This window comes from Drosophila pseudoobscura, chromosome 4 (assembly GCF_009870125.1).
Source record: "Drosophila pseudoobscura strain MV-25-SWS-2005 chromosome 4, UCI_Dpse_MV25, whole genome shotgun sequence".
Taxonomy (NCBI): domain Eukaryota; kingdom Metazoa; phylum Arthropoda; class Insecta; order Diptera; family Drosophilidae; genus Drosophila; species Drosophila pseudoobscura.
In genome coordinates, this window is record NC_046681.1 from 19584782 (window position 1) to 19606496 (window position 21715).

The 21715-nt window shown below is 44.7% G+C and overlaps 1 protein-coding gene and 1 long non-coding RNA gene across 2 annotated transcripts; one reads left to right on the forward strand and one right to left on the reverse strand.

The window, feature by feature from the left end:
• The first annotated feature begins 2039 nt into the window (after window positions 1-2039).
• On the forward strand, window positions 2040-16150 carry LOC117184138 (uncharacterized). The gene is made up of 3 exons (XR_004469365.1): window positions 2040-2106; window positions 12106-12270; window positions 16072-16150. It is a non-coding gene; the product is annotated as an uncharacterized lncRNA (long non-coding RNA).
• Window positions 14007-15723, reverse strand: LOC6902833 (lanC-like protein 3 homolog). Its single transcript, XM_033380489.1, has 2 exons — window positions 14201-15723; window positions 14007-14120 (listed from the first exon to the last, which is right to left on the reverse strand). Exon 1 carries the CDS (start codon window positions 15638-15640, stop codon window positions 14375-14377), a length of 1266 nt encoding a protein of 421 aa, XP_033236380.1. The 5' UTR covers window positions 15641-15723; the 3' UTR covers window positions 14007-14120; window positions 14201-14374.
• Window positions 16151-21715: the final 5565 nt, after the last annotated feature.

Genomic DNA, 21715 nt, shown 5'->3' on the forward strand with positions numbered 1-21715 from the left:
GGCGTATCGCATCTTTAGCAACATTTCCTTGGTCACACTGTCGCTAGAAACATCTGTCAACGTCTTCACGACTTCCGCAACATGTCTGTTGTCTGGCAGCGGCAACATTTGCTTGGCAGCATGATCCTCCAGCACTGCGATGTTCGCGATGTTTTCTTCGACTCTGAATGGGTTTTGTTATTGGGTTCCACAATGTTCTTAGAAAAGTTTTCCATTAAAAGAAGATCCTTCTTCTCCAATAAATCCCTTATAGAAGGATAAATATAAATATATATAGTTTTAAGAGTATCTAAAGCTTTGGCTTTGGCTTTTTCCCGTTGTTTCGTTTCGATTCGCTTTGTTTTTTGTTGCTTGCCGCTGCTCTGGTTTTTCGATCTCCTCTACCCAGCAGCAGCCAGCAGCTGTCGCATTAACCAATGTCCATTTTGTAGCCTGTCGGCCATTGTACTTCATTCCGCTGGTGTCGCCCCTTCCGCGCCCCTCCGCTCCCCTGCGCCCCTCCTGTACATCCTCTTTGGTTTTGCTGTCGCGACGTCGTCTGCCTGTTATTAAAATACATAAATAATAAGCGGCATGTCAGCGGCGGCTTTTGTTGCTCCGCCAACGGCTCGGCTACTGTAGTGTACTGTTATGGCCATGGCAGAGGCACTTAAGCGGCCGCGGCGTCCCCCACTCCTCTGGCGGAGGCAGAGCGCAGCAGGCGCCATGTTTGTGCCCCACCCTCCGCCCTCTGCCCGGCTCCCTCTTTAAAGGAACGCAAATTAGCTATAGATAGAGCACCATTATCTTGATGGGCGAACGGCGGTCGAGTCTATGCGAGTGAACAATATTTTATTGGCAGTTAAAAATTAATTGAACTATAAAGGAACTTCTGCTCGTACCAGGGAAATGTTTCTATCTATCTTTTGGCTTCAAGGGGCAGGAGGGTGGGGGAGTGGCAGAAAATCAAATTGAAATTAATGGTTAGAGGTTTTTTGGGCTTTGGTAAATAATACTTTGGGCATATTTCAAATTTAAGTCGATGGTTTGTGGAGTGCAAAATTCAACGGAAATTTATGTGCAGCCGAAAGTTTTCACTGTATAAATAAAGGGGCTTTAATTGTAAACAATTCAAGTTAATTCAAAGGAAAGAATTGGGGATGATTTTTCGGCTGTTTTCCTGGAAAAAAAAACAATGGAAATTAGCGAAACTTTAGAGTACAAAGAAAGTTTATTTAAAATTAAGACTAAATAATAATTTAATATCAAAGAAAACTTTAAGGTGAGGAATGGAAATTTTGCAGAGGAAATTCTGGGAATATCACAGGGAAGTAATTGATGTAAAGAAGATCTAAAGAACATTGGGAAATTTCCGGAAAAATACTTAACGTTTATAGAATGAAATATCTGAAAAAGAGACTACAGAAATGGTTTTTAAGGCAAGAGTCAGGCCGGACTACACTAGATTCCCTTTCAATGGGTTAGAGAGACTTTTAAGTACTAGACTTAAGACTTTTCTAAATGATTATCCACCAGGAATAGAGATTCCCAAATGATATCCCCTCAAATCCTTTTTATTTACCATCAAATGTAGTTTAATTGAGTTCGTTTCATTCTTTAGGACTTGCCACTTTGTCGATGATGGTTAATCGTATATTTTTTAAAATTCCTTAAACTCTTCGCTTCAGTTTCGGTGTAAATTTCCATTTGCAAAAGAGAATTTTGCCAATTAACCAGCTTGATTGCTGCACCCCCGCGCCCCCGCGCCTTCCCCTGCCATCCACATTTCCACTCATCGATTTCCGCATAAGGGCCGCCAATCATGGCTGGAAAAAAGAAAACCCCTTATGGGCACTCCGCGGGAATATTATTTAGCACCTCCCCAGCTCTATCTCTATCTCTCTCTCTCTCCAGCTCTCTCACTCTCTCTCTCTGGGGCATGCTTTTGCCCATGCATCTCTCCATTATATGCATTTCAATTTTTACTGAACTACGGATATATTTTTAACCATTTTTTAACCTTTTTTTTACACATTTTTGTTGTTGTATTTTTTTTTTATTTATCAGTGGTCCGTACTTGAGTTTCAATTTTTGCCACATTTCGCCCCCGCGCACGCTTCCACTTTGGTGAGTAAATTTTTTTTCGTTGACCCACGCAGTGGTGCCGATGGCCCTCTTTATAACTAGCATATTAAGCCCCCCCCCCCCCCCCCCCCCCTTAACAATAGGTAATTCATATGTGTGGATACTGTGGATAGTCCCGCCAACAACAGCAAAAAGCACCACAAAAAAAGACTGAATATTATTTAAATTGTGGAGGTTTTTTTTTTGTTTTTTTGTGTGTGTTTGCCATCCTTTTGTTTGATGCAAGAAATCAATTTTTATGAGAATTTCTGTTTTATTTCTGTGGCATGTGGGCATGTGGCAACAACTACAAAACATTTTAAATTTATTAAGCTTTAAATGGAAAATGCAAGTGCGGAAGCTGTCACTCGTTAAGGGTATTGGGATTTTGGTTTTAAGCTTGTTAGGGAATTGCACGTAAAACGTTGAATATAAATTGGGGATCAATGGAGGATAACTAATGCAGAGAAACATATTGATTCACTGTAACTGATCTCGTAATTAAAACTCTTTTTTGGACAGCCGCGACTCTAGGTTTGGAGTGGAGGAAAGTCCTTGAGGAAAGCCCTCCAATAGCGCGTGGCTCTAACTATAAAAGTGCTCGAAACCAGGTGTTCAAAGAGCTAAAAGACAGGTGCGTTTCAACTTTTTTTATTTATCCTTCCCTAAACCTTGGATATACAACTAATTTAGGAGGGAGTTACGCCCCAAAATTCGTTTCTTTAGTGCTTTTGGGTGAAGATAGCAGGTCTTTAAAAGACCCTCAGCCTTGGAAAAACCCCATGATTCAGATTATTCCTTGCAAACCCCAGGTATTTCCCCATTTTTCACCATATCCCATAACAAATATTACCTGAAAAATAATAGAGTATCTACCTCTTCATCCTATACTTCTAAATTTCTAAATTTTGAATATTCTCTTTTAGTCAAGGTCGAAAGGTTGATGGGTTTGTGTGGTTTTTGGCACATAATCGACATGTACATCAAATTTATGCTTTTTTAGGGATTTTTTCTTACATTTTTGCGGCCCAGACATTGGCCATAAAATGGCGTACACCCGAGCCGCCCCAACAACTAGGAAACTACCAGGAGGAGGAGGGGAGGGTGGTGCAGGGGCGGTGCTGTTGGCTGAAGGCGAATCAACCTCTTGGCCATAACATTTAAAGTCAAATTACGGCAAATGGTCGCAAAGTGTGTGATTTAAATGCACTTGGGCGACACTTTAAGACGCTCAATTGCTCCGCTTTATTGTGGGGGGACCATAAAAAAGGCGACAACCCTGGCAGCGCGACGCAAGGAGGCGGGACTGTACCCGTGATGGTCTGTGAAAGCCGAGCAATTGTCGCCAGAGTCACGTTTGTCACATAAACTCAATGCTCGGTCTCGGTCTCGGGCTGCCTGGCGGTCAAACTGAACAAGTGAAAAACTATTATTATTTGGTGGCATGCCCCATCCAGAACCACTCTTCTTCTCTCAGAGTTAGACTGAGAGAGCGAGAGAGAGAGAGAGGGAGAGGGGTGCCCCTCTCCAAAATGGTTTTTTGTTCGTAAATCCATCAGTTTTATGTTTTTTTCTTGAAGCATTTTCAATTTTTTTTTCTTTCTGGCTTTTGGTTGAATTTTTATGTGCCCCCAAAATCGTTTGCTATAAGTTTTTTTCTGGCTCAATTTTTGTGCTTTTGTGCTTTGACGATGCTGCAGTTTTTCCTACGATTTCTTCTTCTGCAGTTCCTCTCTCCATCTCTCTCCCTCTCTCTCTCTCCGTCGAGTTCTGCGTCAGCATAAAAATTAATTTCATTTTTAAGGGTCCTTGGGTATGGCTTTCTTCCACTTTGGGGATCAATCTAAAGTCATTAAATTGGGTTGACCAGCGAAGGGGTGGCAAAGGGGGGCAAGGGTTGGAGAAATTGAAGAGAAAGTGTTTTTATATATTTCATATTTTTTTGACAATTTTTTAGCTATAGATTGATTTGGGTGATAAGAATATTTCATACAATTATTGAGTAATTCCTGAGGAAAGACCTTTAAATTAACAAACTCTTTTGGTATTCTTATGAGAAGTCTTGTATCTATTCGTTTTTAAGATACTTCTTTAGTTAGAAGCTGATTTATGCAGGGTTCTATGCTAGGGGCCACCACCCTTGACGCCCTTTGGGACGTAATTTCCTTATAAATTAGTTGAAAGTTCAGTATCCAAAGTTGAGGGACATAGCATTATTTTAGTCAGAATAAATATGCCTTTTAGCTCTATGAACACCTGGTTTTCGAACACTATTAAAGCTAGAGCCATGCGCTTGCGGGCTGCTTTCTCTAAGTTCTTCCTTCGACTCCTTTTTGGGACTTTTCGAATCCGTTTTAAAGTTCACAGGGCCAAAAGCAGCTCCAGCTTAATTCCCATTTAAATAAAAGTTAGTTTCCCTAAAAGTGGAGGTATTTCCCTGTTCCTGTTCCCCTCCTTGAAAATTAACCTAAAATTTAAAGGACTCTTGTTGTCTTTCAACTAGAATAATATTTAACCAACTAAAGATTTCCCTCTGGCCGCAGCAGAGTTCAGCTTTGCTTGCACTTGTTGTCAGGGTAATTGCTGTAAAGTGGAGTGGATGTCTGAGTGACTTTACTGGTTTACTGGAGCAACGGCCACCGTCTCGTCTCGTCTCGTCTCTGGATCTGTGGATCTGTGGATTTGGGGCCTGGCTCCTTGTCTCGCTCTGTCAGTCATTCCAGTCAACGCAACCGCATTCATTTGCCAAATTAATGGCATTTCATTTGGGTATCTGATGCTGCCATTGCTGCTTCTGCTGCTGCTCCTTCATTCATGCAAGGATGTTGTGCCTCCAACCTCATAGTTGTCATTGTCGATGTCGTCCTTTTTGGGTGGTGGTGAGAGGGGGGGGGGGGGGCCCTGACATGTCTGGGACATGCCTCGCCGTCCGAATTTACGTGTCTGGTTGTGGGCCGCTTCAGGCAAAAGATACTGCCCCTATCCCTAGCCGTATCCCTAATCCTGATGCAGGTCCTGCTCTGCCAGAGAGCGAGCCTCTTCTTTCAGCCAACTGGCGCCATGCCATGACACTCCACTACAGCCATTCAGTTTGCGCTTTGTTTGGTGCGGAGTGTACCCTGTTTTACGGGTGGATAGGGGAGTGCTGGTTTTTGAGGCGGCTATGCATGGCAATTCAATGCCAAACGTAAAAGTCCTAAAGGGCAAAGGGAGGCACTTTCGAACCAAGAAGTCCCTCTCTCCGCATTAACCACCTTACCAATTTGTTGCCTTTTCTTATGTGTGATAAATACCTATTGTATAGGCCACATAAATCATTAGATTACATATACTGACGGGCTATCGTTCATAAAAGTCGAGCCGCGGGGCGTGCCGCAACTGCCATGCAGTGCCCAAGTGATCGCAGAGTATTCTTCGACTCTGTGCCTCTATTCCCTCATCTTTTTGCTCACTTCCCTAGACTGCAAGCCACATACAGGGTATCTTCTCAGTCTTCATGCCAATTACACCGCATTCTACCAGTTCGTTCGCTGTTTTTCTGTGGCTTCTATCCCTCGGGGACCTCGGGGGATATAACATTTCCAGGCGAACGATTTTGGCAGCCAGTTGTTTGTCAGCGGCGTGCGATTATTCAAAAGTGCAACATGCAAATTTATTTTGTGCATAAAATGTTATGAGCTCTCGCATGAAAATGTCTGACAACAATTGTGACTCTCCTCCAGCCACCTACCCCCCCCCCCCTCTCCCAAAAATCCCCAATGCCCCAAAGTTGTTGGCAAACATTTCCAAGGGGGGCAGAGGGGGGCGGAATATTGCGAACTTTGCGAATGGCAAGTGAGTCACAAATTGACATTCGTTGAGGTATTTTTGGGGCGAAGAGCGTCTGTCATGCCACAAAACAAAGCTTGTGTGAAATTGTTGCCCCAATCTGTGTGCCACAGCCTCTGGAATCTTAATTGGATGAGAGAGGCTGGGCGAGTGGAGTCCACATCCACATCCACATTCAGAACGTACCGATTCCCCGGTAACCGCATTTCAATTAAAATAAATATAAATTTGTGTATATATTTTTACCATATTAATTTCCATTCAGGCCCAATCGTTTGGCCAGGGGACAACAGCCAGAAAGCCGCCAGTGATTTGCACTTTTCCAGCTCATTAAAATCGCATAATTTGTTAAATATTTACGAGTTTGTTGAGCGCGTTTCCGTGGCCCCACAGCCGGTCCACAGCTCGATGGCAGCGACACGGCATCTACCGCTCATTTACCTAATAAAATTACTGTCAATTAACGCCTGGGATCGCTCTCACCTACATCATACCATCCCCAGTCTCTCCCCCCCCCCCCCCCCTCTCTCCCTCTCTCTCTCTCTGTCACCTTTGAACCTTCCTCTAGGCTGAGGCCGGAGCTGGAGCCACTGCCATTGCACGTGCCACATCCATTTGGCTTATTATTTACTTTGAGGGCTTCAAATTCAGGCTATAGGTTGAGCTTCTGACGTTGGTAGAGCGGGTCCTGGTCCGGGTCCGGGTCTGGTCTCCGCCGTACAACACGGTCAATAAATTATGTAAACGGCTTAAGCTTCTGGGCTTGTTTTTTTTTTTGGTGTGCATAAATTAGAAGTCGGGACTTCACAGCATTCAAAATTATGTATTTTAACGAAATTAGATTGCACACCTTTTCGGGTTGGCGGAAAAATGATAATTCCGGGGAAAATATCCAAGGATTTTTGGCAAGGTAAAGAAGGCTGGAAATGCCAGGAAATAAATCATACTTTTATGTAATTTTTTGGGAATCCTTTCCATATTTTATGGGTAGATGGAAATTTAAAGATTTATTAATGGAATATTTAGAGGGGATTGTATGACTTGAGGGGGGAGTATTTTCTGTGGAAGGGAGTAGGGGAATAGCAAGTGAAAGTCTATCCAGTGAAGCAGTGGAAATCACTCTCGAATAGTCCTAGAAATTGGCTCCATTCAAGGTGTATCCGCGGAAGACATCTAACCGGAGAGATCCCGTCGAAAGCTGCTTTGTTTTCTTGGAGCACTGGCTACGATGATGATCTTTGCACTCGAATTTCTTTTCTCCCCGAAAAGTAGGTTAAATGTCAACCCGTTTGTCCCTCCCCTCTGCCCCTCGACTGCCCCAAATCAAAGCTTCTGGCCTGCACTACGCCTTGGTAGCACCGATTACACAAATTGGTTGTTCCTGTGTCCATCTGTGGCCATATTTCATAGTGGCGCCTCGCCGTTCGCTTTGCGTCACTCGCTCGTCGCCTGCCGGAGGATATGCGGGGCCTGGGGCCATCTATCAGGCAAGTGCTGCAAGTGCTTTATAATATTTCTGTCATTATGCTTAATTATCTGGTTCCTGGGCAATGCGTCAACGTTGACCTAACCACTGAGTGACAGACACACCGCCCCCCAGCCCCCCTGCCCCCCCCTGCCATCCTGCTGGGGGCTTGCGTGCTCTTGTCGAGCTTCAATGTGAAATTAGTTGAGGCAGGGCAGGGCAGGGCCGGGCCGGGTCTGGTCAGTCTTTGAACATGTAAGATTGAGGTTGAGGTTTCGTTTTGGAGCTCGGGGGAGCGGTGGCCATCGCGTGCTGCAAACGGGCGGGCCATAAATGAAATCTGCTGCCACTTTGTCGCCCATTGTTTAATAATGAAATTAAATCGTTTTACCCGACAAACTCTACAGAAATAAAGAATGGAGTGGCGCATAGTGTGCTTGACCCTTTGGAAAGGGGTGTGTGGGGGGGTGTGTGGGGGTGTGGGGTGCCCCATCCGCTTCTCACTTGTCAGCGCTCTTGTTGACGCTTGACAAATGGTTTTTCGGGGGCGAGCAGGAGCTCTTTCTCCTCCTCCTCCACCACCTCATCCGCATCCTGGCCATTCTTCTTTTGATTTACTGCCACATTTTGTATACTTTTTCCCCTTTGTGGCAGTACTTATTGTGTTCGTTGGCAGCGCCAGAACTAAGACTAATTCCCACTGAAATGAGTGTAAAAAAGTGAAATGTGTTGAGGCTCGGGCTAAGTGAAATGTCAGGCAATTGTTCAACGTCCGAAATGTAACCTCAAACTGGGCCAAATTGCATGCAATGTTTGTGAGTGTGCGTGTGTGTGTGTAAGTGTGTGTGAGTGCGGTTTGATACCCTTTAGTGGTTACAGGGAAAGGGGGAGCTCTGTTGGGTCTTTCTTTTGTTGGGTTGGCTTTAATGTGCGCTAATTATCTCATTCATTTTTAATGATTCTAGTGTTTACTTTTGGGATTACTTTTCTTATAAAAGATGGCATTAGAGTGCAGATTAGAGGCCACTTCGATGGCGTCTCCTTCGACACCAAGAACCCCTCTGTAGCGCCTATCTGTCTGCCATCTCCAGGGCCTTTATTTATAATTTATTTTAAAAACCCCCTTAGGGTATTCACATAACCCATCCCATCTTTCATCCCCCCACCATGGCGTGACCAACTTTTGTTAATATATATATATTTTTTTGTTGCCATTTTCAATTTCGTTATTTTTACTATTTTTTATTTGTATTTTTTCCGAGGACTATTTTAACTGATAATTTGCGCGCTTGTTGATTTGGCAGCTAATTACATAGTTGTGGCCCTTTACGTGTGCTTTTTATGCCTTTGTTCAACAATTTTATAATTTTACGAGTTATTTGTGTTTAATTTTAATGTGCAATTTGTTGGCCAGCAAAATGGCCCTCAGGGCGCGACATGTTAACGCAGAAGAAGAGGGCCCCCCAAGGGGGGGTAGTACACTCGGCCAAAGGGCAACTGTTTCTGGGCCACTGGCTGTTGTGTCAAGTGCTTAAAGTGCCTCGAACAGTTGTTGCCTCCTGCCTCCTGTCTCCAGCAGCCTCTCCAGCGGCTGTCTCTCGTGCCACTCGTGCCACCGATGCGATGCGATGCTGTGACATAAAATAACAATTACGCAATTAATTGCAGCATTTCAATAATATTTAATGAAGCGTAAACAAAATGAAATGACAGCGGGAACAAAGCCGTGGCCAACATGGCAAAATAATTGCAAATAGCGAAAAAGAAACAACAAAAAAAAGAAGCAGAAAGTGGAAAACAAATTTTATATATTGTCAGATATATTGTCCCTCCCCCCTCCCTCCTCTCGTACTATGTAGCCTATATAGTACTCTATATAGTAAATACTTTTATCAGAATATATGTATTTATACTCATTCGCTCATGGGCCGTACAATTTATGTGTTTTATTATAATAACCATGAATAAACCATATGGATAACTGCCAGTATTTTTCCACTCGAGCGAATGAGTCGATTTTGAGGATGGATCGATGGTCGGGATACACTTTCGGATAATTAATATGCACCGATTTTATTTATGCTTATACCGATTCTTCTAGTTAGTCCCGCTTCAAGAGTTTGGAAGTGATCAATCTGTGTTTTAAGTCACCAAGAAAAAAAATATAATTATATTTAAAGGCATTCATTCTTTTATTTATTTTAAAATTTGGCCAATTTTAGTAATTGGTTCAGAATTTTGTTCAGAATTAATGTCACTAAAGAACTTTCGTCTAAAAATTTGACCATAAGATACAAAATAAAAATTGTAAAAAAAAATTCCAATTTGAAGAAACTTTAAAAATGGTAGAAAACTTCATTTTTGGCTCATTATATCTTCAGAATCAAAAATCCTATGAAACGTCTTAGGATTCTCCTTTAAACCTAAACCTTTTTTGGGGATATCCTGCAGATGAAGAGTACAAATTATTTAAGCGGTTTTGGAATATTTAGAAAATATTTTTGGGCTATATTCCAAATTATAAGTACCATCCAGGCCTATAAACTAATATTTGTCTATTGATTTGTGATATTAATTGAAATATTCAATGTCTACCCCGGTCCCTCGTCAATTTTCGGTCAGGGAGATCCTGAAAGATATAAATCTTGCTTCTCCACTTCTTTCTGAAGATCTTCGACGATCTTCTTCCCATCTCTGATATACGTTTCTCTCTCTGCTTGGCAAATATCTCCTTCATAGGGTAATATCCTCCTTAAGGCGCAACCAAATTAAAAGAATAAGATCCTCCTTAGTGGCTCCTGCTCCTCCTTCTCCTCCTGCTCCTGCTTCTACTGCTCCTCCTTTTCCGTTCCTGCTGGTGGCGGTCTTAATGGTAGTCACTGTGTGGCTGTGTGGCGCTTGGTCACATAAATCTCGGCCACTTAATAGACGACTGCATAATTTAACAGATAAACAAACAAACGAAGCAATGAAGCAGCGAACAAGCGACGACTCGGCAGAATGCAAGTGCCAATGAATGCGAAACTAGTGCACAAGTGGCAAGACAGAGACAGCTACAGGGGGTGTGAAAGAGAGCGGAAGAAGAAGCTGGCAAAGAAAAAACCTACCAAACGAAAGCCAAGCCCGAGCCAGAGCCAGAGCCAGAGTCAGAGCCTGGGCCAAATAGAGAGACAGTGAGGGCCGAAAGCAAAAGCTAATTGCCAAATACTAAATTACCCATTCAGCAGTAAAAACATTCCCAGGCTCAAGCCCAGTAAGCCAAACATGTGAGAGAGAGAGACAGGGCCTAAGAGTGAGAGAAAGAGGTAACCCCCCGTTGAAAGCCCTCGAAAGTGTGGTGTAAAACGTGGGCTGGGGAGGGGCCAGCAGCAGCAGCAGCACTCGGCCAAAATGCTGGGCAAATATATTTCGAATTTGCTGTCAATGCGAAAAAAAAACACTCCAAAAACACACACACACACACATACACCCAAACACAGAGAGTGAATCCTGTCGAACGGCCCGCCGTTCCCCAACAAGCAGGGCGTATTTTCTGGGGGGAGGTCTCTGGCTATGGGCATGGGTTTTGCTGATATGCCAGTAAATGCCAGTAACTGCAGAAACTGGCCAAAGGAAATGGAACCAGGAGGAGGGCGGGGCAGGGCAGGGCTGGGAGAAGGAGAAGTGTTAACAGTATCCATGGTTGACCAAGCGAATGCGCTGCCTTGGCCAGAAATTAGCCAGAGATTTTCGGTCTGGAGCCAGGCCGCCGCCATAGGGGGCTCGTACTACTCTGTGCTCGTATGTGCTCATTGATATCGATGTTTTATGACTTCTTTTATCGCTAGTTTGCGAGTGGCTTTCAGTGGGGCATGAAAAATTAATACCACCGAAATGATGTGTTTGGCTACGTGGTGGCCACATAATGACAGGGATAATAGATTTTGTTCGCGGACATAAGAAATAAATAAGTACAGACGGCTCACAGGTTATCGATACATAATCGATTATTTATTAAGAATTTCGTGAACAGTTTTTGAACAGAAAGCGGATATAGCATGTATGAAATGTTAGTTATCGATAAAAATAGTTAACAGAAATAATATATAAATAATATAATATTAGGTCACCTGGCAGATGTTTTACAAAGTATCGATAAAAAATCGATTATTTAAAAAAAGGATTTGATGACAATTTTAAGAGATGAATTTCTTGACAGAAAATATTAAATAAATAATAAAATAAAAGTTAATCAGGCGGATGGCCTACAAGTTATCGATAAAGAATCGTTGGTAAATTAGTTATCGATAAAAATAGATTATTTAAAAAAAGGAATTTCTGAGAATTTTTATACATGAATTTGTTGACAGAAATAATAAATAAATAATAAAATATTAAGCAAGCAGGCAGATAGTTCACAAGTTATCGATAAATAATCGATTATTTGAAAATATTTGCTCTGGAGAGATTCCTCTCGTGATTGTAACTATTTCATACGTGCCCTCGATAAAGAATCGATTAATTTACGACAAAATTTAAGAGAAGTATTATCTGTAAATAAAACCCCATTCAACAAATAATCTCAAGGTGATCTCGAGGCGATAAATAATCGGTTAATTTGTGGAATGTGATGGTCACGTGTTTGTATTTTCCTAGACTAACACTTCTGCTATTTCTCTAACAAGCTCCTCCTTTCTTATAAGCATCTACCATATATTGTATCGTTTCAGGGACAGCCAACTTTAAAGTGTAATCCCTCGGAGTTGTCTGCGAAGCGCCAAAAGTCCTAGGACCCACACATTTGCAATGCATCTCCAAAGGCCACGAAGGGAGGGGTGCTGGGCTGCTGCTGTGTGGCAGAGGGATAATCGTATCGTTCGATGGTCGTCGTATAAGTAAGCACATACTTACATCTGAAAAGTAGTTCCAAAGTGTAGTTTTCAAATGTAAAATTATAAGCAATGGCTATGCTATTTCGGTCATATCCGTTTCGAGAGTGGAGCAGCCCTTGGCCAAGGCACCCTCCGCCCCTCTAGAGTGTCTTTCTCTGCCCCTCACTGCCTCGTTTTTGCACTTCGGCTCGTCGCCTCCGTTTGTCAACGAGTTCCGGAAATGATGATAAAAAATGGCTGCTGCTTGCAGTTGCAGCTGCTCCTCTTTTTCCACTCTTATGACACATACGTGTGTGTGTGTGTGTGTGTATCTGTGTGTGTGTGTGTAAGGGTTTGACTTAGTGGCTAAAGGAGCTAGAGGCTGCAGCTAAAATTTCATTGCACTCGACTGCTGCGCGACTACTTAGCGCCAAGTGAGTCGAAGGCCCCCGAAGGCAGTCGGCAGGGAGGAGCTGCTGTTGGCCAGGCTTAAACTTGAACATGGCTGTAGAACCATTCAGAGAAAGTCGAAGAGAAAGAGGGGAGGAGAGACCAAGACAGCTGCTCATTTCCGCACGCTCAGGCGACGATGACTCTGAGATGCTGTGGGTGGGTGGTGGGTGGGTGGAGGAGGGTGGCATAATAAGCAACTAAGACAGCTTACAGCCACCCATACCCCCCCCACCCCACCCCCTTTGGAAAACTGTGTTGGCTTTCCATGACAGGCACTTTCAAATGCATTCCTCTCTTCGGGTCGGGGTTCTGGCTTCTTCTCCGACTCTCTGCCACTGCCACAATAAATGTAAAGTGCTGCCAAGTGTCGACCGAGAGTCCAAAAGAGTCTACCTCCCTCCCCCCGCCCCCCACCCACCAAAAACTTCTACTTGTCCACCCACACATGCATAGATTATTACCTGCCACTTGCCACATGCCACTTGGCACCTTTTTCCACTACGCCCCGCCCCCCTCAACTTTTAAGGAGTTTTCTTTCGACATTTTTCCTTTGCCTTTGGCCCGCTTGCTGCCAACACATGTTGAAAAGTTTTCACTTGGTTTTTACTGCTGTTTTTCCTTCGTTTCTTTTTTGTTTTTTTTTTCCCCCCCTCCCTTCTGTTTGCAGCGACATGAAAATGCTTTGAATCTCCATGCAACAAGCAAAAGGTTTAGACACGGAGCGAGAGGGGGGAGGGGCAGAGAGGAGGGGGGCGGATTGAGAGAGGTCTAGGGGCATGGATTGGTAAAATTAAATTTGGCAGCTGCTGCCATTTTGCTCCTTGTACAAAAAAACTCCTGACTAATTGACATGTTGCATGTTGCAACAGAGCATACGAGGATCTGTCTGTGTCTGTGTCTGTGTCTGCCACTCTCTCTGTGCGTCTCTGGCTCTGGGAAAGCGTAAAGGTGTTGACTCCTGAACGAGTGAAAATGTATTTAAACATTTCCTTGGCACATTTCAATTTGAAATCTCTGCCTGGCAACCGCAAGGGAGAGGCAGACAGACAGACAGGCAAGGTAGGAGCATGATTCCAGCTTTGAATGCCCTGTTAATTACACGAAACACCAGGCAATAGGTTGTCTCCTTCTCTCACTCTCCCTTCCCCCCTTCGAAGGGCAATGGGGCTGCTAAGCTGCTGCATTAGTCGACCACTAAGCGGCAACACAATGCACTCTCTGTGCCGCACAGCCACAGACAGACAGAGACAGAGACAGACACTGCCACACTTGCTCCTGCAGCAGCATTCGTTCGGCACTCAGCAAAGTCCTCTGGCAGAAGGAGAGTCGAATGTTTATTCACCGAAAATGTATGTCCTTCAAGGCCGCAGCCGCAGAAATTCCATGAAATTTTCCAAAAGGCTTGCGATTCCAGGAATATTCTAATCGGATTTTGGGTTGGGTTGGTGGAATATTTGTTTAATTTTGATTCATTTATCGAGGACCTTAAAGAAGGACCTACCTTTAAACCTGGGGATTGGACAGTGTTTGTGGATTTAGGAGAGGGTTTTGGGGGTAGTACCTTAAAGAAGGACACTTTGGGAGATCTCAAGACATCTTGGAGACCTGGCCGACCTACCTCCGAGCCTTGGCCTTGACCTCGTAGCCCTCCTCTAAGCCTTGGCCATGCTTTTTCCTAGTGAAACACATCCATGAAGGGAAAGTGGGCCTCCTCCGGCTCGAGCAGATCCACCAAATAGCAAACAGTCCCGGCCACACCCTCGTACAGGCTGTGGGGTCTGTCGGGGACACGAGCCTTCTGCTTGAACTCGTCGCTGGTCAGCAGCTCCATGAACTTGTGGGCCCTGTAGAGGTAAATCGTGTCGTGGGTCAGGCGGAACAGCAGCAGAAACACGTAGGCATTGCCGGCCACACCGTGACAGATGCCCGGACCCTTGCGGAGGAAGCCCCTGCGCCACACGCAATCGGCGGCGCGCTCTATGGCCTGCAAGTACTTGTGCTCCTTGAAGATCAGGTAGGCCTTGGCCAGCAGATAGACGACACCGGGCGCACCGTGGCACCACTGCACCAGCCGCCTGTCGTTGCCCTCCTCCAGGGTGATGGGAAAGTTTCCCTCGTCATTCTGCAGCGTGAGAATGCAGTCCATGGAGCGCTTGAGGTCGTGCAATACGTCCGCAGGAGCGGTTATGTCAAACAACGACGATTCCGAGGCCGGGGAGTGGCCCTTGCGGAACCACGGACTTTCCAGGAGCATGTGCAGAATGCCGGACAGTCCGTGGGCGGCCCCCAGATACTCCGTGCCGTGAAAGGCGTACATCAGCGGCAGGTGGGAGTGGTTCTTCGCGCTGTACTGGCGACCGCTGGCCACTATGATCTGGCTAACGGCGATCAGGTCCTCGTCGGGGATCTTCTGGTCCGTCAGCACGTCGTTCAGCCAGTAGCAGCCGGACAGATAGCCGGCACGTCCCACCAATATCTCATCGCAGCCGCCGGTGTCTTTGTCCGAAGGCATGGCCGCCCTAAAGCTCGCCAAGTCCTTGGACAGCCCCTGGGGGTCCTTGAGGGCCTCCGAGATGGCTGCGGACACCGCATAGATGCCGGCAGTGCCGCAGAGAAACGAGTAGCTCTGCAGCGACGAACGCCTCTTGAAGAGCTCGGCATTCGCCTTGGCCTTGCGGATGAACGTCGAGGCGTGCTGCAAGGCTGTGGGCCACAGATCACGGGTGTGCCTGCTGCGCGACAGCTTCCAGAACATGTAGGCTATGCCCGCGTTGCCCACATACAGGTCTCCGCGATCCTCCTTCTGGGGCTTGCAGGTCTCCAAGATGCTCTTCACGTAGGTGGAGATTAGGTCTTTGATGGGCTCTTCATCGTAGGCCGCTGTGCTGTCGCCCTTTCTGGGGAAGTCCGGGTAGGTATTCTTCAGGTATCGAACATCCATCTTCGACTGGAGTTGGGATTTGTGCGCAAGAAAATTTTGGATTTGTGAGCTAGATAATAGAAATAAAATATTTACACAAATATCCGGGCATTCTATGAGTTCCTTGCCATCTGTCTAAAGTGCTCCGAGATGCTGCGAGTGCTGCAAAGAATCCAGAAACAAAGTACACTCATAAGCGCGAAAGGGATTGGCAGCGAGGCTCGACAAGGAAGGTTTTGGACCTGCCCAAGATGCTATAAGAGTGCCTAAAGCGGGTCTGCATCATAACGATATTTATTAGCTGCAAAAACCTTTCTCAATATGCATTGCTTTGAGTTGAAACTTTACTATTTCCTCCATACTTTCGTATCTTTATATATTATTACTATAGATACATATCTCATAACTTCTTTAATGCATATTTATACATCTCTCTCTCTCTCTTTCTCTAGTAAATATCGTATAGGAGAGATCTTTGTGGGTGCTCAACCGATCAGAGAACGAGAAGGAAGTGAACTGCGAGGATGATAAGGAAGGAAGACTCGTCGTAAAATGAATCGAATAAGAGGGATATAATACCCAGAGAAATATCTACAGATAGTCCGCCCTTTCTACGTAAGTACCTACTACGATATATATCCCTTATCTTTCCATTCATATTTCTCTCCATATTTTAAATGAGGATATAATAATCTTTTAGCCATCCCCTAATCATATCTTTAAGAACTTTTGAGCCCCAAATTTTCATATCTCTATATATCTACCGCCTCCACGTGCCCTCTTCCAGACCCCTTTGATCCCTCGTTAACCCCCTATTACCCTATTACCAGGTGTGCCATCCTTTTGCTTTGATTACCCATTCAAATGGCTTTTCAAAACCACTTTTAACAGCACTTTAATAGAGCCAAAGAATGGCCAGGCTCAAGCCAGGCTCAAACACCTCGGAAAGCCTTAAAGCACACACCATGAAACGGGAAAGCAGCAAAGTTTTTCAATGTCCTGCGGCTTATTTATGTCCACAGCTTGACTTAATGACCTTTGTGGGGGGGGAGGGGTGTGTGGTGTGGGGTGCCGATGCCGGTGCCCCTTTTGATAGTTGCAGGCCCCCACAAAAGGAAAGACAAAGCGACTGGCGGTTAAGTCAAAAGGCGTTGAAGGCACTTTCATGAGTTGCCACTGGCCACTGGACACTGGACACTGGCCACTGAACACTGGCCTCTGTGTGGGTCCCGGACAATCACTGAGCAAATCCTGGGCCATTGAAATCAATAAAAGTTAACGGCTTCTCTGGCGGAGCAGGACCGACGTCAGCCAGGACGAAGGATGACTACGATTGATGTGCCATAAAAGTCGCAATTGAAGCGCACGCCCGCAGTGTACGACGAAAGGCGGACTGACCAAAGGCGGAGAGGGGGGTTGGGGGCGGGGGCTTAAGGACAGACAGACAGACAAACAGATGGGGCTGCGGATTGCGGGGGGATTGCAGGGGATTCCCCGCTTTCCGATTGAGTCGTGTCGGAAGTGCGTCATCATAAAAAGCTTTCACGGCATTGACTTTGCTGCCAACGACCCCCCTCCCCACCCTCCGAACCCCCAGCCGAACGCACTGCTTATTGTCTGTGCGGCGGGCGCATAATTTATCATTTAACTGCTTTAATAGTTCCGTTATATTGAAAATATAACGGGTAGCGCAACGGCTAGGGATGGGTCCATAAATTGCGCAACAACTAATGGCCATTCGCAGGATATAGCCCTCTGCATCCTGCGGCATCCTGTGGGGGTCCTGTGGGCTCCCTTATGTGGATCTGTCCTGCTCTTTCTCGTCAGACTTTTGACTAATGGCCAGGAAAGTGGATGATGGCTCAAAGGGAGTGAACGAAGGGCACATAGAAAGGAGTGCTGGAGAGTGGAAGGAGGATACATGACAAATTCACCTGCCAATCCAAGGACCTTCGCTGCGGCGTAGATATTTATGATTTTAGCCACAAGATGACTTGCCGGCTGGCGGCTCCATTGATTTTTCTTTGGTCAAGAAAAGCACCAAAATGGATACAATTGGAGGAGCAGAAGAGGAAGGAAGGAGGAGCAGAAGAAGGAGCAGAAGAAGGGCAGACGAGGGAGCAGAAGGAGCCACAGCAGCACGACAGCCGACAAGTCAATTTTTCTGTTGGCATTTGACGAAATTTATGAACTACACATCCGTTTTGGGCACTGCTTTTGGGCGCTGCTTTTGGCTGCTGTTTACTTGGCTTGCAACATCCGACTGGCTTTTGGTGGTGACTGGTGTGCCGACCCACATTTCTTTCTTTCTTCCTTTCGCTCTACTTTCTCTCCTCTCTCATTCTCCGCTGGTCTCCTCTTTTGAGGTTAAGTTGCACGTGCGCCACATAGCAAACGAGGCGTGTCCTGACACCTGTACTATATAAGTCCGCATCTATGCCACACACATGCCACATGCCACATGCTGACTAGATTCTAGGTGTGTGTGTGTGTGTGTGTGTGTGTGGGATTTCTTTTGGCCAGGCTTTTGATTTGTTTGTTAACCCTCATGCGGTCACCAGAGCTCAGTGCTCAGAGCTCAGAGCTCTCTTTCAACGTTTCACTGATCATTTGGGTTGATTGTGGTCATTCCGAGGAGCCGAAAGATGAAGGATGTGCAGGGGGAAGAGGCTGGGGATTTGGTAACAAATTAGCAATGAAATGGAACGAATATTCATTGGAATTCGAAGAAAATGGGAATATATTGCAAATGGAAGGCATCTGATTCGAAGTAGATTGGGAATGGTATGCAAAATATACGAATTTCTCAAGAAAAAGATGGGATATGACTGTGGGAATTGGCTAGAATATAAATTGTATACAAATATAGAAGAAAATCTAACATAAAGTATAAATGTTCTGTTTTAGTAATGGGTAAATGTAACAAAGAAATATCCATTCAGAAATACCAAGAAAATTCTAAAATAAATATAGAAATAAACTGAAAATAATTCTCAACAGTTTTACAATTTATTTCTTCCATTATTTCTAAATCTACGAGCAGTTCTTCTGCAATGCAGATATTTTAACAACTACCCTAACAACCAATAAATAAAGTATAAAAGTTTATATTCTAAGTTGTTGGAATATATGTACATATAGTATTTTCTCAGCGACAAAAATATCCTATGAATTCTTTTCGTTATTTTTTTAGCCTTCCCTTTGGAAGGCTTTTATCGAGGCCAAACGTGGCTAGAGGTTAAGATACACCAGATTCTCAGTTTATATTGTATATTTATTTTATATTAATTATTCATAACTCCTTGAAAAGGGCAAGGCCAGGTATGATTGAAGTCTCACTGGAATGGGGGTATCCTTAATCTTCATTTTTGATAAATATTTGCTGTTTTTTAATGCTCTTTGTTTCCAAGTACAACTACCAATGAAAATAACATATTAAATTTAATTTTTCTTTACTTGCTTTTCAGATGAATTCAATGGAAATGTCAGCCTTTCTTCATGGACTATATTCGTACTTCTTCAAGCATATTTCTTAAGTAAACCAAGATCTACCACAAATGCCAGTTTCCATGGATTTTCTCAGGTCTTTGGAATCACTTAAGGTACGTTAACCTGGTTTTTTCCCCTTTTCGAGGTGATGAACCAGTCACACATACAGACATATTTGTGCTTCAATTAGGTAAATCCCCTCCCTGGGGAAAACTCTCCCCCAAATCTCGCTCAAGGGTTAAGGCTCATCTGTGGTCTCCCCCCACCACACCCCTCCCTCCCTCTCGCACCCACGCTTTCTGGTTAGTTGGCCAAATCACTGCTCAGACGAAATTCACACAATAAACCCCTGGATGAGGCAAAAGCGGAGACGGAGGCTTCGGGCCAACAAATTTGGTCACAGACAAAAAAAAAAGAAATACGAGACAGGCTCAAGGACGAAACCACACACACACAGATACAGAGACAAAGCAGCTGTGAGTGTGTGCGTGTGTGTGTGCGCATGTAGCCCATTTGATTGCAGAGATTTACGACATAACAATTTATGGAATGACGAAATGATTTCCTGTGTTTTTTACGATTCAATAGAACAGACCAGCAGGAAGAAGTGGCCGATGGATCACAGCATCACAGCCCACACGCACCAAAGCAGAGAGAGAGAATTATGGGAGAGGGAGATAGAGAGAGAGACTGATGAAGAGACGCCTCCTCCCTGCTTTTGGGGGCCCTGCCTTTTGGGCATTTGCTTCCATCACGCCTTTGCAATATCATTTCAATCAATTTTGAGTCGGGGAATTTCCTTCTCTTTCCTGCGCATCAGTCGAATAAAATTAAAACGTCAGCAGGGGCTGGGCTGGGGCAGGGGCAGGGGCATGGCTGGGAGTCTCGGAATGTATTTCCTCTGAGTGTGGCAGTGTGGCGCTGTGGCAGTGTGGCAGTGGGGGAGTATAATGATATACATGCCACGTACATGCATGCCGTGGGTCGTGCCTAGTCCACTAGTGCACACACAGGAGTACCGTCCACCGAGGACCCGTAGCCGTAGCCGTGGCCGTAACAGGATTCAGGCATAGGCCCGACCCACACGCCTCTGCTGCTGCTACTGCCAGTGCGGAAGTTCAATCGAATTTCAACGGAAATTGCCGACATTTCATGAGGTGTGAAATGATTTTATTACATCATTACGTGCAGAGAGAGAGAGGCGCTACTCGTGACACCCTCCTCCGACACTTTCCATGGGCTTTCCCCCTTCTAAAAACCCCTTTTCGTGGAGCACTCCCCCGGTGGAGGAGGCCGCAGGGTTTGCGTCGTTCCCTAAACCAAAACCTGAAAAAGAATCTCTGCTCCACTCTCTCTCTCTCTCTCTGTTCCTCTCTGTGTGTGTGTGGCATACTTTCCAGCGTTTCGGTTCCGTTCCGTGTTGCATGTCGACATTTAATTATGGCCACGTACTGTCCGCGCCACACAACGAGGCAGCAGCGCCAGCAGCAGCGACCCAAGCGACGAGGCATGCTATTGCATGCAGCGGGTCTACAGTGGGGATTGCCTGGGTGTGATTTTCGGCCTGCCAGCAGATGAATTAAAGATGAATTTAAGGGAGAAAATTAAATCAGGTTCAAAGGGTAGCAAACAGAAAAAAATAAAGGTGAAGTTTTGTTGAAGAATTTATGGGAAAAAATACTTTAAATGGGGTTTTATTTTCCACAGCTCACATAGGTATTTTCTTAAATTATTATACTTTTATGGGCTGACATTTTAGCAGTTTATATATTTTTATTGAACTTTTTTCATGATGTGATCAAGAAGAATATCGAATGTGCCTTTTCCGTCTTATTCTCATTAAGAACTGCTATTTTCGGACCCTCCACGACAGCCCAAAGTTCTCGAAAACTTTAAGATCAGTTTCAGCATTCGATGTCGATTGATTTTGGAACTTATTAAGGGAAAATCTCTTTTAGAAGAATATAAGTCTCTACTCTTTGAAAGGGCCTCCCATTCAGTCCTTCGTTTGCCAATTCTTTTTCTCCTTCTTTGCTTATAGTTTTCCACTCAAAATTCATTGTCCAGCTGCCCATTCAATCTTGATTCCATTCAAAACCAATGTATTTTTAGCTACAACCAAAATTCCATTCCACCGCACATCAATCTCCATTGGAAGCTCCTTTTGCATGAAATTTAATTCACTCTCTCGCTCTGAACAAATTTTCGGGGTTATATATATTCAATTAACAGTGTGTTCCCGTTGTGACTCTAGAATTTACTTTTTATTACACGTGAAAAATGGGCGAAAAATATGGAAACAAAATACAGCAAAAAATCGCCTGAACTGCGGCCATTGGAAAAGCGTATAAATATACATATGTACATCCATACATAGGTGGAAAATTCTTTATGCTCTGCCGCCCGCCGACAATTGTGGACACAAGCGGCGGAAATTGAATATATTTCGAAGAAAAACCCTCAGTTCTTTGGAGTAATTTTTTTTGCATAGGATAAATATTTACTATATACCAGTATTCCAGGCCAGGCCAACAAAGGGCAGCGGGAAAAACTACAAGAATCGCCCTTTTTGATGGGGTCTACTGTTTGGGTTCCCCTCTTCCCCCC